Raw genomic sequence first — 14,365 nt, forward strand, 5'->3', positions numbered from 1 at the left:
TATATATATATATATATACAGAATCTAGACCACGTGCAAAAGAACAATTTGACATTACCAATAAGTGCGCATGTAATCAACGAGTCTTCCCCCACAGATAAAACACAGTCAGAGTTCCACAGGGTTCAGTTCTTGGAGCAATACTTTTCTAAATATATTTGTATGAGGTTACATTTGGGCAGAAGATGCAATTAAACCGAAGCTAGCCCAAATAGTTTCATCTTTTAAAAAAAAATCCAACTTTACGAGAAAATCTATGTAAAGAACCTTAAGAGACGCAATTGTGCGGTATTTTACCATAGGTCATAGTCAGCATCACAGTTGCAGGAGAAACTTGAGTCGAGGCAGTTGTCCTGCAGGCTACACGCGCACTGCCGGCTGCCAGGCGAAGCTCCACCCCAGTGGTTCTGGATCTGGCCCGAGGCTGGGCCTCCTACCCACCAGCTGAGCGGAGCGCCGTCTTCAACACAAACAAAACACACAACGTTGTTTCACACGCAGAGAAGCATCGGGAAATCCTTTCAACTTCATCAATAAACACAGATAAAGGTTTCTACACAAATTCATCTAAGAGGCGGCAGTGATGCACCGTCATTAGACAAAAAGATTCAGTTTTTAAGCACAATGCAGCATGGGAATATTGATGCTAGTGCTGAGAATAACCCTGTCAGCAGGATGTGAGCGAAGTCACAGCAACAATGTGCTGGTGAAGATTCTCAGTCATCCAGGTCATGGTCATTCCAAAAAAAGTTAAAAAACAAAACAACTGGACTTTTTTTTCCCGAAGTTTGAGGACGTTTCGCTTCCCTATCCAGAAAGCTTTCTCAATTCAAAATGTCTGGAGTAATGTGGAGTAACAAGCTTTATAGTACTGCCCAACAAAGACCTTGTAATGGCTTAGATAACATGCAAATTGAAACGGGGGGTGGACCTGTTTCGGTTCAATTTGCATGTTATCTAAGCCATTACAAGGTCTTTGTTGGGCAGTACTATAAAGCTTGCAACTACACGTTACTCCAGACTTTTTGAAGTGAGACAGCTTGCTGGATGGGAAGCGAAACGACTTCAAACTTCGGAAAAAAGGTCCAGTTGTTTTGTTTTTTTATTTTTTTTTTGGAATCACAGTAACAAAGCTCCATATTTGTGCTGCAACAAGGACGTCTCTCCAAAGAGGCTGTCGTCCCTCAGCGTCTCAGCTTGCATTATGTACACACAAACAAGCACATGCATACACACTGAGGCAAGGCTTAATGAACAACCAAAAAAACAAAAACAAAGACATTTATGAAGACATCTTGTCGGCGTCAACGTAGAGCCGCTGCTGTGTGAAAACAGCAAATTGGTCATTTGACCGTAAGGAGTGGCAGTTTACGCAAACAGTCTCCAACATCAAATTTTCATTCATTAATCTTTTAATTCTCCCCTAATTAACAGATTTAGCTACATTAATCTATCTGTTATGAACAAGATAATCATCCAAATCAGCTTCTGCCTGTCCGGTTCCTTGTCGGACAGCACACACAAAGCTGTGAGATTTCACCAGACGGCAGAGCTCCAGCCCTGAACGAGTGTCCCTGTTCTGCTCCAGATAAAACTGGACAGGGAATAAGTGGCAGAGCTCCTAAGAGCCATCTCCCCCACATGCACATGCAGATAAGAAGGCTCTTTGAGCGCAAAAGAACTTCACAAGATTTGCTACTTCTGAATTCCTTCCAACACCCTTGAGCTGTGCATTTAGGTCCTCGTCTAATGAAAGAACAAAATCTGATGATTTCCTAAACAATTAGGTGCAGTAAAGTGGTGGAGATAATGCACAAGTGAAATTTAATTAATGTTTTAAATAGTAACCTAACAGACTAAATCAGCAGTTCACACCGCTCTGCCCTTGTTTCAGATAAGGCGCAGAAAAGCTTACTTTGCAAAGAAGTTGCCTCCAGACATCTTAATGGCATTTCCTCTCCTAACACACCGACTAAAAAAAAAAAAGCTTAATAACACAAGTACTTTTTTCAAAGATCCCTCAGTAACTTCAGTTAAATATTAAATACCAACGTTTTTTTTCTCTCCCCCCTTGCCAGAGCTTACCCAGGGTGTTGAACAGGCGGGACCTCTTGCAGTGGAAGGAGAGCTCCTGCTCACAGTGCTCTGACTGACCGATGATGGCTGATAGCTGCGCCTCTTCGGACGGGTAGTGAAAGTTGGCAAAGTGTTGGTTTGAGTCAGGGGAGGCCTGGACCGTGGTTAGCTCTGTGTTATCATGTTGCATGACAATCCATGTCTGGTCCTCTGGTGGAGACGGCCGCAAGGTTGAAAAGAGAAGAGCAACAAGCGTCAGACTGGCAGAGGTCAAATGTTTGCATGAAATGAATAGAAAGTCGTTATTTTTTATTTTTTTTATTACCTGTCATGTTGCAATAAACGAGTTGGGGTTTGATTGGTCCACTGCCGTCCACATCTATGTGAAAGGGCCCTGATGTGTCGCCTTTGTGTTTGTAGATTTCACATGACTGTTCGTATTTTGCTGTGGGAAGAAAAGAAAAACATAAGAGGATGTGAACCACAGAGTCCAAACGTTTAATAATCAGAAACTGTTCTGTCGAGGTCAGAAGTTTACATACGCTCATACGCTGAGTTTTGATGATTTAATAGATATTTCTTTAGAGCTGGATCGATAGCAAATACACCTCCACAGACGTTTACAAACAGGAATCAGATGTACAATTTGAGTTTAATTACAAATTACAAATTACAAATTTAATCTTTGGGTCAAAATTATAAATAAAGGATAAAACATGAACATAAAGCTCCGTCACTCATTCTGTTGGCATTGATATTTAACCATTCTTCTTCGTGAAACTGCAAGAGTTGATTCAAACTAGCTGGTGCTCTGGCACTAAACAAAGTTTTTAAAAATAGTACCATACCTTTGCTACCCTTGCTGTGCATACAAACCCAGTTCGTACATTTTTTTACTTAATTCAAAATTTCTTACATTTTTTTTTACTCATCCTGCTCAGCTGCACATTTCTTTACAATCTGAGTATGCTATCTTTAACAACAATAAAATATTATTTTCTTGTGACGTAATTTGCCCTTACTGTACAGTCTTTTATTCCCTACTTTTGTTAATTTTTCCAATGTGTGAATCTGCATGTTTCCATTTGTCTATCACTGTGCTGCAAATACACCTGAATTCTCACCTCTGTGGGACAATAACTGCTATTCCTATTTCTATTCTATACATTGTGTGTCTGTGTTTTAATTTTATTTTGCAGGTACAGTGCAAACATGTGTCTTTTTTCCATCAGATCTTAATCATGTCCTGGTTCCGCCATGCTTTGATCTTGGTAATCCGTCTCTCACTGGCTAGTCAGGCCTTCAGCACCATCCAAAGTACAAAAGTGTAACTAAAGATATTAAAGAAATATTGTTCCTGTTCTTTCAATTGAAAGAAGCGTTCAGAGATATTTTTAGCACTTGAAAGTCTTTGCTACTTAGGTTAAAAATATTAACCATGATGAAAAAGAAGAAGCATTTAAGAGCTGAGAATTGACACAGTGCTTTACGGTGCTCTTTGAAGAGAGAAGTGGGAGAAAATTGTGGCTTTCATCTACAGCAGGATGCCGTCCCTTTGTTCTCTCTTCCACTATCCCCCAGTGGAAAGGTGACATTTTATTTCTGCATTATGTATTACCAAGGATGCTATTTTTGCTAAGAAGGAGCATATGAAATTTAGGGCAAACTTATCTAAAAGTCTCCAAAGACCTGCAGGTAATGTATCACTTTTAGTAAATATGAGTAGTTTTTCGAAAGCTCGTTTTATATGCACAACATGTTTTACTTTATCCCAAAACAACAAATCCATTGGTAAATAAGACTATTCAGAACTGCATTATTTAACTCTCGATTTAAATACTGTTCTTTAGCATGAAGCAAAAAAAAAAAAAAAAAAGAATATTACTTGGAACCCAAAGTAATTCATCATAAATACAGTAAATAACAGTAAAAAGCACAACAACTAAGTTTTCTGCGGGTGACAGAAAGAACAAAAAAATAAATAAATAAAAATCTTTACGACTTTCAAATTAAACGGGATTCTAATTTACAAAGCATAATGAAGTATCACCGATCTGTCTGGTCTATTCCCGGACGAACAGAGCTAATTAAAGTTTTTAAACAATGGCATAAAAAGAAATTCACCGGAAAATTGACTACTGAGGGACCGTCTGTCTTAGTAAGGTAAGCTCAATAAAACACGGCTGGAATAATAACACTACTTCTTTACGTTGTGTAAAAAAACAAGACAGATTTTTCTAATAAATTCTTGATATTAAAATAGATTCACAAATTAACATGCACCATGTTTGGACTAATGTAGAGTGAGATTCTGATGGAAATAACATGTATTCATTTTCTAAAATAAAACATTTGGAATATTTTGCATTTCTACTTTTCCACATTTTGTTACATTAAACCTACAAACTTTTGGTAATAGTCTTTTAAAGGCATTACATGTAATAGAGCAACAGAAAGCAGTGCATATGTGGCTAAAAAGTGACACATTATTTTCAAAAGAAATCAAAAAAACAAAAAAAAAATTATCTGAAGAGTGAAAAATACTTTTGTATTAAACCTCGAGTCAGTATAATGGGAATGTCCTCCAGCTCTGCACGCCTAGAGATGGAAATATTTGGCCCATTTTTCTTAGGAGAAATGCTCAGTCAAATCAGACGGACAGAAGTTTTCATATGTTGCCAAATTGGATTTAGGTCTGGACTTTGACTAGGACATTTTCATACGTCAGGATGCTTTGATTCACATCATCCAATATTAGATCTGTTTGGAAAGCTTTGGAATCCATCCATCCATCCATCCATCCATCCATCCATCCATCCATCCATCCATCCATCCATTTATCCATCCTCTTTTCCGAGATCGGGTCATGGAGGAAACATGTCAACAAGGGAAATCCAGACATCCCTCTCCAAAGCTACATCCTCCAGCTTTTTCTAGGGGACCCTAAGGCGTTTCAAGGCCAGATAGGATGTATAGTCCCTTTAGCGCAGGGGTGTCAAACTCATTTTGGTTTAGGGGCCGCATACAGCTTAATCTGATCTCAAGAGGGCCACACGAGTTAACTCATTGCAAGATTAAATAGAACTAATAAACGTGGACTTGTTGTTGATTTTTATATTAAATTAATTTCACTTTTACACAATATATTATGAATAACCTCAGCGTTTTTAAGAAAAGTATGTGCAATTTCAACAATACTTTTACTCAGTTAAACATTTACTTGTGCATTGTGCATAAGAACTGATAACAGTGATTATACAATGTTGAAAAACATTTATTCAAATTTTTTGGAACTTAAAAACACTGTCCTGCACGACAAAATACATCAAACAGATAAAAATTAAGAAATGATTTAAATTTTTCCACACCTGAAGCCTAATCACCTGAAACCTAATCTGCTATATTGTCCACCCCTAGTGGACAATATAGGAACTGCATATTTTCAATTAAACGAAGTACATGTTTCTTTTCAATAATTGTTTTTATATCATTCTCTTCCTTTATCTCCTCTTTCTTTCACCTTTTCTTTTTTTCTTCTTGTTCTTCCTTTCCTCTCCTACTTTCCCATTGTAGTGTCCATATCATTTAAGATATTCCCCGCATGAATCATAATAAAACTATTCACATTCGTAAATCAAGCGGAGCACTATGTGAAAAGCTGTACTGCTCCACATGTGAAAGTCAAATCTGATGAGCTCTTTTTGGCATTAAGACAACAATTATCATTGCCACATTGCCAGAAAGGACACTTTTTTTTTTTTTAATAATGATAATGCATTTAGCCACAGGGCCGGACTAAATTGTTCGGCGGGCCGGATCCGGCCCGCGGGCCATATGTTTGACACCCATGCTTTAGCGTGTTCTGGGTCTTCCCCAGGGTCTCCTCCCAGTGAGATATCCCTGGAAACCCCCCAAAGGGAGGCATCCAGGGGGCATCATGATCAGAAGTCCAAACCACCTTAGCTTACTCCTTGTGATGCAGGGAAGCAGCAACTCTATTTTGAGCTCCCACCGGATAATAGAGCTCCTCACCCTCTCTCTAAGGCTGAGCCCGGCTACTCTCAGGAACAAGCTCCTTCCGGCCGCTTGTATCCGGGATCTCATTCTTTCGGTCATGATCCATACCTCACGACCAAAGCTCAGGGTCAGAACGTGGACGGAGGGGTAAATCCAGAGCTTTGCTTTTTTTGGTTCAGTTCTTTTATTCACCACAGCAGACCGGAGCAGCGCCCGCATTCCTGCAAAGGCAGCCCTCAGTCCATCTATTGTTCCATCCTACCATCATTTGTGAACAAGACACAAAGATAGTTAAACTCCTTCACTTGTTGCAGAGACTGACCCCCAACCCGGAGGGGTTAATCAACCTTGTTTCTGTCAAGTAAAATCTTTTAATACAGTTAAGTGAAAAAACAAAAGGTTTACTAAATACATCTTTTCTGGGCATCCTCTCATTGTCCCAAAACATGACTGTTAAGGTAATTAGTCTCTGGGTTTGATGGAGATTTTGCACAGTTGTGAGGGAATGTTTTTTTAAAGGTTACCAAATGATAAATCTTTAGGTTTAACCTAGTATAATATAGTAAAGTTAAGTGCCGCTCGGCGACTGAGCGGTCACCTCATAGGACTTTGTTCTGAATTGTTGATGCTTACAGCTGTGGCAGGTGGCTCCTCTGTAGCCAGTGTTCGAGCAGTTGCAGTGGAAGGTGCTCCACGACTGAGTGCATCCTCCTCCGTGTTCGCAGTGACTCGGGGAACACCTGCAGGGCAGAGAAGAGAGAAGCGCGCCCATGACAAGATTAGCTTATTCTCCGTCAAAAGTTCTCTCAAAGTTTCTCAAGGAGGTTCATAGGTCTTCAGGACATCTGTTGTGATGAAGAGGTGTGAAGCAGGGACCTGAATAAAATCAGCTATGAGAAACGTACAGGAATTCTTAACGGTTTGTGCAACCTGAGTACCAGCTGGTTTACAGGAGGGCTTTTTTTTTTTCTCCGAGATGTAACACGCGTTTCCGTCCATCTGCCGAGGTGATCCAAAGGTGCTGTTCTACATAAAATCTCTATAGTCCAAAAAAGAATTGAAAAATAACAAATCTTGTAGCACAGATGGTCTTTTGTTTCATAATAATGTTTGTTGATTTTCTGAAATGATTTTTCTTTCTGCCCCCCCCCCATCCTGGCAAAAAACTCAGTTGACAGTAAACAGTTGAGTTTTTTTCTGGTACTTCAAGCATTGCTGGAGTCTTCATCCAATCTTAGACCCTCTCCATGCACCTTGGGAGTCTTAACAGGCGCAGTAGGTTGCAGATTCAGATGTACTGACAATTTGTACAACAGCTGAAGTGTAGTAACATCTAGACAACATTTGTGAGCAAGACAAATTTTTGTCATTACACAAAATGTGGGTTAGAAATCTTTTGAAATTGTTGCAAATTTTGATCTTCAAGGTTTAAATGGTTTGGCCACTGATTCCCTTCAAAGGGATAAGAGTTTCTGTCTTAATTATCTAGCAAAACTAATTAAAAATAACCGAGACTTCAGCAGAGCTGAGCATTAACTAAAGTAAGTAATATTCAGTGCCTTTCAAAAATATTCATTCTCCCTTGTAATCATTGTTCTGTGTAAGAGTTTTTTTTTTTGTTTTTTTTGTTTTGTTTGTTTTTTAGATAATATGACTGTATAAACAACATCAGGAAGATGGACTAATAATTATAATGTTATACCAGTCAGGTGTAAAGCTGTGGATAAAGTTTAACCAGGTTTAGGTTATAAAACAACATCCTAAGCTTTGGACATGTCTGTGAGAAGTTTAATCCATCGCACACCTGTCAATAAAACAGACGTAATAGAGAAGAAGTCACCAGGCCCCATGGTAACTGTGGAGGAGCTGCACATTCCCAATGCTCGGGTGGTAGAATTTGCCAGAACTCTCAGCTATGCACTTCACAAATCTGGTTGCTATACTTTGTTGAAACAAACCCTTAGAGGTCTTTTTGGCCGTTGGCCATATAGAGGTGCAGGATACGTGTTCAAGGAAGGGGTTTGGTTAAAGCCTTTTGAAATACATGACCTGAACACGCCATCCCTGAGGGGAGGATTTAAGTATCATGCTGTGCTGTGGGCTTTTCTTGAGGGAAGAAGCTTCAAAAGATTTGAAATGGAAGAAGTTTGCCTTCCAGGAAGACTCTAGGCCGAAACCAGCAGCCATACTTAAAATAGGATTGTTTAATCAAAAGCACATTTATGCCTTTAAAAGGTCCGGTAAAAGTCTAGCCCTAAAACTAATTTTGAATGTGTTGAAAGAACTGAACTCAATGTTTCACTGGTTGCCTTGTCAGGTTCGAGCTGATTTTAAGATCTTGCTGCTGACCTACAAGGCACTAAACGGTCTGGCGGCCTCTTATCCGTCCAACCTTTTGCTCTTGTACATTTTGACCCGTGCTCTTCCATCTCAGCACACAGGTCTTCTAAAAGTTCCCAAAGCAAAAAGAAAAACCTGTAGGGGAGCCTGCTTTCTCCTGTCGTGCCCCATCTCTGTGGAGCAATCTCCCTCTAGAAATTCAGCAGGCATGTTCTGTGGAGGTTTTTAACGCCAAGCTAAAGACCCACTTTATCTTAATTTGATGTCTAAACTTATACTGTTTGATTTTTGGTGTTTCCTTTATGTTTTTTTTATATTTTTACTTGTTTTTATCTGTTTTTAAATTGTGTTGTTTTAATCTTTGTCTTACTATTTTTATCACACTCAGCACTTTGTTTGAAAGTGCTTTATAAATGAAAGTTAAAAAACATTGTTATTATTATTATTATTATTATTATTATTATTATTATTATTATTATTATTATTATTATTATTATTATTCATGGGCTCTCCACCAATCCCTTAATCGGTGGGAAGCTGGCAGCTTTACACCAAAAGGCTCGTACCTGTAATTGTTGCAAAAGGTGATTGTACAAAGTATTCATTCAGGGAGCTAAACATAAATGTATGCTAGATATTTCAGACTGTTATAGGTAAAAAAGCAGTTTCATTTTCCTTCACGATCATACGCTACGTTCTGTTGTTCTATCCCATACATTACCAATAAATAGGTGACTTATGTTTGTGGTTGCAAATATGATGAAATGTGGAAAAAAGAAGGGTGTGAATACTTTTGCAATACACTGCACAGAGAGACATAATCACAGTAAAGTGGACTTCCAAACTTCTCAACTTTCTTTTATGTTTTGTCAGCGATCACAGCATGCCACTGGCACAGAAGGCTGCTCATTTCAACCCCCGCAGTGCTGTTTGTGAGGTGGTGCTATTAGATCTAATTAGGTGTTGGAGGCTGCGGCATTTAAGAGTCAGGTGCAAAGTAATAGTTTATTAAGGTAGGGCAGTTGTAATTAATCGAGCTTTAGCAAAGTGCTAATGACCTCATTTGCATTAGAAGTCCATGAGCTTGACACCCAGCGCCATGATACTAATATTTCTGGTATATTTTGATGTTGTTTAAAATTACACATTATTAAGCATAAATCTTACATTTTAACTATATTATTTAGAAGCATTTCTTTGAATAATATGCTCAATTAATTACAGAAAATCTAAACGAAACAGCTATTGGTTTAATGGATATGCAGACAAACTTGTAACAGATCTGTTTTTCTTTATTAACAGCCAAATCAAATCAGACAAAATCATCAACAACTTTTCACCGCCGAAACATTTATCTTTATTTCACAGAGCCAGGAGCCATCAGGAGGATTTAAACACAGATCAGACCAGCTACTCCCCTGAGCTCAATGAAACTGTTTTGTTTAAGTATTCACTTAGAAAAGGATCTTTACTTAAGGAGCAAAGAAAGTAAAATTTAGTCGCAGATTGTCAGAGACTTAACTTTTGGATTTAAATCAGTATATATTAAAATTGTATACCTCTTACCTGTAAGACAGGAGTAAAGAGTTTTATGTGCCAGTGTTTCAGCACAGTTTGGCCATCCATTAGAGCAGTTAAAGGCTCTCACAGATCTCCAGTCTGCTCATAAGAATAGCTGCGACTCTCTTAAGTGCGAGTGTATAAACGCTGCCTCATAAAGTCACAAATAAACCCGTCAGGGCTGGCTGTTGCTGTTAGTGAGTACAAGTACATTGAATGTGAAGCTAAACCCAGGGACAGTGTCTGCAGATGATGTAAGCAGCAATTCAAAAGCATTCTTGAGAAATGTATTTTTTCAAAAGAAATGTTGAAATATGTTTGAGCAATTGCCACAGGAGTTAAATACTTGAGTACACTTAACACTCTAATGAAAACTACTTAATTGCAGAACTCAGGCTGTTTGTGAACACATATACTTAAAAACATTTACATGCGTACAGTGAAAAAAGAAAATGTTTTTGGTCTGTTAGAATTATTAGAATTATTTATATCTGCTTAAAAGCAGATATATTGTCTTGAATTGTCTTGTTACGGAAATGTGCCATACAAATAAACTTGCCTTGCCTAATGCAAGTATGAAGAAGTAAAATTGACAAGTGTACATAAACAAGGATTTTTATACCCATAAACAGTTTGGGAAAACCTAGAGATTGATGTCATGACTATGTAAGATTTTGATAGAAGTTACAATATTTGAGTTGAATGGAGGCACACCTGATGATGTTCTTTAAAGGGGACTTCTCATGCTTTTAGTTTCTTCTTTTTCACATTTAAATCATTCAGTTGTGGTCTACGTATATAAGTGGAATTGCAATGCTTTGGTGGGTCGATGGTGGTGCAAGAGTTAGGGAGTTTGTCCTGTAACTGGCGGGTTGCTGGTTTGATCCCCTGCTCTTCTCTGTTGTTGTGTCCTTCACCTGCATTGCCTGCTGGCGGTGGTCAAAGGGCCTGGTAGCCTCGTCTCTGTCAGTCTGCCCCAGGGCAGCTGTGGCTACTAACATAGCTCACCCCCGTCAGGGCGACAGTGGTGTGAAGGGGCTAATGAATAACTGTAGTGTACAGTATGTTTATCATTTGAATTCTTCCTTATTTTTGTCCCAAAGCCCCTCTTTAGACCCTGTTCTGAGTTGTGTCTGAAAGTGACTCATTTTGGTTCGGTCTCTTTAAATGCAAAGGAGGCACGACTCACTCCTTACCCCTCCAGGTCGCTGGCTGTTCTACTCCTCCCCACTCAGCCAATTTTGTAGGATGCTGGTGTAATTAATAGTGTTGGTTAATTCAACCAACAACCAAACATTTTCACTTATCCACTAAATCATCCATGAGCTTATACTACAAAATTGAAGCGAAAAAAATAAATAAATGGCGGATTTGCAAAAACGGGAAGCTGGAAGTCCACGACTTTGTTTTGCAGCTCTGCAGCAAATACTGTGACATAATTGTTCAAAAACGTAATAGCGAATAGAGAAAACGAGAGAACTTGAAAAATATGACACAAACAGAATATAAAGATGTCTAAAGAATAAAGAATATAAAGAAGCACCTAGACAGACTAAACTCACATTTCCTGCACTTCTGGAGACTCCAATACACAACAAAATGTATTTAAGGGGTGAAAAAGTAAATTCTGCATGTAATGTCACCTTTAAAGCTATATAGTCACATTATATGTATGTATCTAAAAGACCAAAATCCAGTTCATTATAATAAAACAAGGCTATATACTCCAAGTGTCCATCCAGATAGGGCTTTGATAGTCCTTTCTGAGCCTAAATAGAACCCCAGCAACAGGCATGATGAGCAGACATAAACAAATGTGGCGCCATCTACCGGCAGTACCGCAGAACTATCAGAAAGCTAGATATCCGCATTGACGCAGCTACTAAATAAGTCCCGACTGAGCCGATCTCTGTAATGCCTCGTGAAAAATGGACAGTTCGTCGTGATCGAAGATCTACCTGATCTACTCCTATTTCAAGTTCCAGTGAGTCCTCGCCTGAGCCTCCTTCCACAAAATCAAGGAAAATTACAGCTCCTACCAAATGCAAACCAGGACACAGCATCACATCATTTTTTTATATTACATAAATGAAGGCCAAAGGGTAAAACCTTTTCATTGGAATGAACACAAATTAAACGCATTAGAATGCTATTTTCCCAATAAGTAAACTTAAGCAACGTAATCCCAGTCACATGATCTTGTTATGGTAAATACACACAGAAAGGCTATATCTACTAACAAATTTGGCAAAAACAAAGCTAAAAAGACAGAAATAACAAATACTACGGCAACAGAACATGATAATCTTTCAGAAAAACATTGTATGCAACCACAGTGAGTTACTGCCGTATAAATATTAAAAATGCCAAATGACGTGAATGTACCTTTATGGTACATCTTAGTTGAACTGCTTCTGTTTGAGAAATTGTGGAAAAATCAAAAGATAACAGCCATGACATTAGAAAAAAAAATCTGACCCCCACAATTCTGGTTAGACCCACTTCCACTTGCCTGAAGGTGCCACATTGACATGTTCAAAAATATTAACCGAAGTATAGTAAAGTATAAACAGCGAGGGAATCTCCAGCTTTCATACCATGCAGCAAATAGACAGGTTCTGTGTCCCAGATATAAACATGTTTTGGGAGTAAAATGAATCAAACTTTATCTATAGAGCACTTTTCATGTCTAACACGAGTCATACAGTTTAAAAGGCAATTCTACCAAAGGCCGTAATGGTACATAAAAACCTTGGTTTGGTACATATTCAGGTTTTCAAAATCACAATTTGGTATGTTTCAAATTAAGAAAAATAGATAAAAGAAGATGATTTTTTTTTACTTGTTCAATAGTAAATAGAGAATCTTTTAATTGTTCTAACATTTAAAAAAAGTGGAAAGTACAGAACTATCTGAAGATTTGGTCGATTTTTTTTAATGAATATTGACTCTGCCCATATTCGAGAATAGAACATGTTTAAATTACTGTCATCAATGGAGAGGCCTCAGACTTGCATGTTAAAAGATTCACAGAGCTTGGGTTTATTTAATACTACATTTAATACCCCTTTTGGATGTCAGAAGATTTTTCTCCACGGATGTTTACATCAAGCTCGAAGTTGTTTCAGGTGAATAATTCAGTTTAGTGCTCAACGAGCTACTGTAAAATGCATAAGTCGACAACGTTCTGGTTTGTCCCACTTTTTTCTCCACTGTAGCTGAATGGGAACCCCTTAATGTTCACATAAAGCAGAATTCAGTGTTAGCAGGAAGTCCTGCTTTGTTTTGGAATCAATTTCTTTAAGTTGTGCTACAGAACATTGCATCGTGCACTTGGCTCTGTACACAACATTCTGCAGGTGAAACCATATTAACGAATTTGATTCACGGATATATGTGCTGTTACATCACTACTAAATACTGATGAAATGTGGGTAAACTTCTGAATAAAGTAGTAAAAATAAATACTCTGAAACTCACTGTCACACTATTCCCCACAAAAGCAGAGGAAAGAAAGCACACAGAGAATATTTTTGGGAGGTAAACCATGGGCTCTAAAAGGATGAGTAGCTTGGGAGGATTTAGAAATTTAAAAGCGAAGCGTAAATGGTCCAGGATTGTGGGTAAGAAACCTTAGAATGTGAAAGGGAGTAAGTGGGATTGAATGCCACAAAGGATTGAATAAGGTACTGACGTTCAGAGAAGTAGGAAACAGTCACTTTGTGTTAAATGGAACAGAACAAAAATAGTGCACACACGTTTTCCTGCACTGCATTTTTCTCATAACACTATCCTTGATCTCTGGTTAAAATTTACAAGTAGAATTTTGTTTCTATTTTAGTTTGCAAATTTTTGTTCGATTGATTATGAAAATGTACAATACTTTTTTGGAGCTCCTTAAATACCTTCTAAACAAAACGTTCCTTTTTTTATCTTGACATTTGATAAGGTGACACTGAGGTGCAAAGAACAGTAACATCTAAAAAACACATTCCATTTCACAAAATGACACAATTATTTAACCTTTTGGAAAAAGCAGGAGACTGTTTCTGTTTGTGTGAGTACAGAACAAAAAGTGTGCTGATGAATTGCTTGTAATTTATTTTTTTTCTATTCACTTTAATTCTTTTAGCAGTGACCTTGAAAAGAGTTTGAAAAATAAGTCATAAAGAAACAAAAAAAAAAAATCCATAATGTAACTCCAGGTATTTGCTTTTGAAGAGGTCTTCCTTTCTAATTTCATTTGGTTAAAACTAACAATAAATTTGTAGAATGTATTACTTTTGTTGCATTATGTGCATTTGTATCCACCTCTCTTTACTACAAACCCCTGAAAAGTTCTGGTGCAATCAATAACTATAAAAAGCCCCAC

The 14,365-nt window shown here is 38.0% G+C and overlaps 1 protein-coding gene across 2 annotated transcripts in view; it reads right to left on the reverse strand.

The window, feature by feature from the left end:
• Window positions 1-14,365, reverse strand: part of LOC105936917 (contactin-associated protein-like 4) — a 140,767-nt gene that overhangs the window by 36,474 nt on the left and 89,928 nt on the right. For both annotated transcript variants that reach the window (XM_036140853.1, XM_036140852.1), the window contains exons 11-14: window positions 6,727-6,833; window positions 2,402-2,521; window positions 2,086-2,286; window positions 298-460 (exon numbers count right to left, since the gene is read on the reverse strand). In XM_036140853.1, the coding sequence (XP_035996746.1) occupies window positions 298-460; window positions 2,086-2,286; window positions 2,402-2,521; window positions 6,727-6,833 (591 nt within the window). The remainder of the gene's footprint in view (window positions 1-297; window positions 461-2,085; window positions 2,287-2,401; window positions 2,522-6,726; window positions 6,834-14,365) is intronic.

This window comes from Fundulus heteroclitus, chromosome 9, assembly GCF_011125445.2.
Source record: "Fundulus heteroclitus isolate FHET01 chromosome 9, MU-UCD_Fhet_4.1, whole genome shotgun sequence".
Lineage (NCBI taxonomy): Eukaryota > Metazoa > Chordata > Actinopteri > Cyprinodontiformes > Fundulidae > Fundulus > Fundulus heteroclitus.